This window comes from Monoraphidium neglectum (assembly GCF_000611645.1).
Source record: "Monoraphidium neglectum strain SAG 48.87 unplaced genomic scaffold scaffold05426, whole genome shotgun sequence".
Classification (NCBI taxonomy): Eukaryota; Viridiplantae; Chlorophyta; class Chlorophyceae; order Sphaeropleales; family Selenastraceae; genus Monoraphidium; species Monoraphidium neglectum.
The window spans coordinates 1-3,212 of NW_014008204.1; the positions used below are offsets into that span (position 1 = coordinate 1).

The following is a 3,212-nucleotide window of genomic DNA, read 5'->3' on the forward strand; positions in this document are numbered from 1 at the left end:
GGGTAGGGTGGGGTTGGGTGGGTGGGTGCGCGGGTGGTGGAAGGAAAGTGTCAGCGGGGGGAGCAGCTGAAAGACGAGAGGCACGGCTGCCTGCCCTGTGGCCACTGGTCAAGGATTGGACTGGCAGCGGACTGGGTCTGGACTGCCATAGGCCGCCAGCTTAGGATGTGACAACGGGTCAACGGGCACATTGACTGGACAGGTTTCGGCACCGGACAAAGTATGGCGCGACAGAAGTGTGTGCAGGCTGCCAGGTAGACAGCCATGACGCCATCTATTTCTAGCGTTTTGAGGCAATCCATCCGGCAAGCATTTTACTCTCGTTTATGCCCCGCTGGCGCTTCGGGAGATGAGGTTGCTGAACAGATACCACACGTTTGTACGCGCTCGCACGCGCCTGTGGTTGCTGGCGAGGAGCACGCCCGCGTGTGCGGCACGGTCGTCGCACTGCCGCCTTAGCGACGCGCCGTCGGCGGCCAGCTGGTCGCGTTCGCGCCGCAGCTGCCCCGCCTCGCGGCGCGCCTGATCGAGCTCCTGCAAGACGGATGACTCGTATCCGTCAATTGGCAGATTTTACACAGAAAAGTGCAGGACTTCACTTGTTCGCTGCACGCACTTCATGTCGTGTACATATACGATACAATACGGTAATATTCTGTCGATAAAATTTGAGCGCAAGCACGCATGACGCATCACCTGCAGGTACTGGCGCGCCTCCACATCGCTCAGTCCGAGCCGCTGCCGCGTGCGCTCCAGGCGCTCCGCCGCCACCTCCCTGACGCGCCGCGCCTCCTGCACAAAGATGGGGGCGGAGCACACACACATTAGGGCCGTGCACACAAAGATGGACCCTCGGGCCCATGCCTCGTGAGGGGCACGTGCGACCAGGAGTCCCACATGCTGCTTCCTGACGGGGACGGCGCCCGACTCGCTCGGGGCAGGCACGCAGCTGCTGCGCACCAAACCCAGCTTCTCAGGCGCAGAGCGGCGCCTCTCGCCGCATGAGGCTGTTGCCAAATTTGCATGGCACGCGGCTGCGCTCTCACCTGCAGCTCCTCGTCTGACTGTTTCAGCTGCACCTCCAGCCGCCGCAGCTTCTCCCCAGCTTCCTCCAGCTGGGCCGCCGCCGCCTCCCGCTCGTCAGACAGCAGCGCTGCGGTCTCCTGCAGCCGACCCTCCGCGTCCGACAACCGCAGCGCCAGGTCAGCGTTGGCTGCCCGCAGCGCGTCGGCCGCCTGGTGGTCGTCGCGCGCGTCTTGCTGCGCCTTGGAGGCGGCGGCGTCGAGCTGGGCGGACATGAGCTGCCAGTGGCGGGCCTGCAGTTAGGCATTTGGGACCGCTGTTGCTTCAAATCGCGGGATGCGGCTATACATGTACAATAGAAGATTTTCACGGTAAGTTTGAAGTGCATTCCGTTGGAGTGGGGACCATGAGAACTTCAGCAGGCGCAAAACGTGCGAGGGATGGGGCTGCCACAGTCGAGGGGCCTGCCGGTGTCGCTCACCTCTGCTTGCAGCGCCGCCGCCCTGCCCTCTGCCTGCTCTAACCGCGACTGAAGGTGGGCCATAGGCCCTCCCAGGGTGATCGTCCGCATGCCGGCGTGTGTGAGCTGGTTGAAAGATTGGGGGCCCAGAGAGTCAGCTTGGCGCATAAAGCGCGTTCGCTTGCTGCAGACGTGTGGTGTGCACCGCCTGCGCCGTTCCGCAAGCCTGGGTGCAATCTGATCAAGATGGTGGCTTAGAGGATCCCGCAGCCGCACGTATCCAGTCGTTTGAGCTTGCGTAAGTCGCGATGATTTGACCGATCTGCCGTCAGGTTCAATGTCAGTAACAGTTATGCGTCTTTATTTATATATGAGAGAGCATGTGGCGCGATCGATCGACACGCTAACACGGATCGTTGCTGCACGGGCAGGTACCGGTAGTGATCTCTGCGATTCGTTGCTCAACGCCAGCGCATGAGGCTCGTGCGGCTCGTCCTGCTGTCTTGATGGACGAACAAAAAGAGCACGCGAACTTGGAATTAGAACTGCGCAAGGTCACTGGTGACGGCGGCACCGGCGCCGCCGAGCCTGCCAGCCGCGCCGGCGCGCCCGCAGAGGGCGATGCGCCGCAGGCGCCGCAGCTGCAGCTGGACGTCACTCTGCCCCATATGCACGGCCGCGCCTCGTACCGACGTCACTACGGGGCGTACATCCCCGCAAACCCCGGCATGAGCGCGGCGCTGGTCCTGCTGCTGCTCTTTGGCTGCCTGCTGCAGGCCGCCTACTGGACCAGTTCCGGCCCAGTGGTGAGTGGGCCTGGGGGCGCAATCCCATGGGATGCAAAGAGGCACGGATTTTCGTCTCCGCAGCAAGCTCGCAGAACCACGCCCCCTTGAAGCTGTCGTGCAGCCGGTGTTGAAACCGCCCGAAACAGGCTATTTCGATATCGACGAGGCTGCATGGGGCAGCACGGGCGGCCCCTCGTCCCACCTGGCTCGGCGCGCTTTGGATGCTTTTGACCGCCGCACCGCACCGCCGCGCCCGTCCTGCCCCCCGCATCACCACTTTACATAGGTGGTGTTTTCCATGCAGGCGCCCCACCTCATCGGCGGTTGGGGCGGCTTCAACATCGTTTCATCCCTGCTGGTGCTGCTCGTGCTGCTCTTCCTCTGCCACAAGGCGCGCATATGCACGGCAAAAACAAACATGGCCCGGGCCCGCGGCACGCCGGGCCCGGCCCCGCCCTCATGCATGCGGGCTGCAGCAGAAAGCTCCTTCGCTTTTGATGGCTGCGCACCTCCAGGGGTTTCGGATTGGACCCCTCGGCCACCGGCGGCGGGACGCAGCATTCAGTTGTAGCGGGAGGCGAGGGGGTCGGGGGCACGGGGGACGAAGGGCGTCGCAGCAGCGCTGTCAGCAACTGCGCGCCGCAGGCGGGCTGTTCCCAGCGTCGGGTGTGTGGTGTCACCCGGCTGTTACCCGGCTGTCACCCGGCTGTCACCCGGCTGTCACCCAGCTGTCACCCAGCCGTCACCTGGCTGTCACCCGTCGGCCGCCTTGCAGGTGGGGCGGCTGGAGAGCTTCACGCTGAACATCCTGACGGGGCTCTTCGCGGTCATGATGACGGCGACTGCCATCGTGCTGGTGGTGCAGGGCGCAGGTGAGGGCTGGACAGCCGACGCCCAAAGCATGCAAAGCGTGCAATGCGGGGATAGCGGGCGCCCGCCGC

At 64.2% G+C, this 3,212-nt stretch overlaps 2 protein-coding genes across 2 annotated transcripts; one reads left to right on the forward strand and one right to left on the reverse strand.

The window, feature by feature from the left end:
- Nucleotides 1-324: 324 nt before the first annotated feature.
- On the reverse strand, nucleotides 325-1,594 carry MNEG_15548 (hypothetical protein; the record flags this gene model as incomplete). The annotated part of the gene is made up of 4 exons (XM_014035980.1): nucleotides 325-534; nucleotides 697-792; nucleotides 1,047-1,316; nucleotides 1,505-1,594. 4 exons carry the CDS (start codon nucleotides 1,592-1,594, stop codon nucleotides 325-327), a joined length of 666 nt encoding a protein of 221 aa, XP_013891434.1.
- Nucleotides 1,595-1,989: 395 nt separating this feature from the next.
- Nucleotides 1,990-2,289, forward strand: MNEG_15549 (hypothetical protein; the record flags this gene model as incomplete). The annotated part of the gene is made up of 1 exon (XM_014035981.1): nucleotides 1,990-2,289. A coding segment is annotated over one exon (300 nt), but the record flags the coding sequence as incomplete, so codon positions are not given.
- Nucleotides 2,290-3,212: the final 923 nt, after the last annotated feature.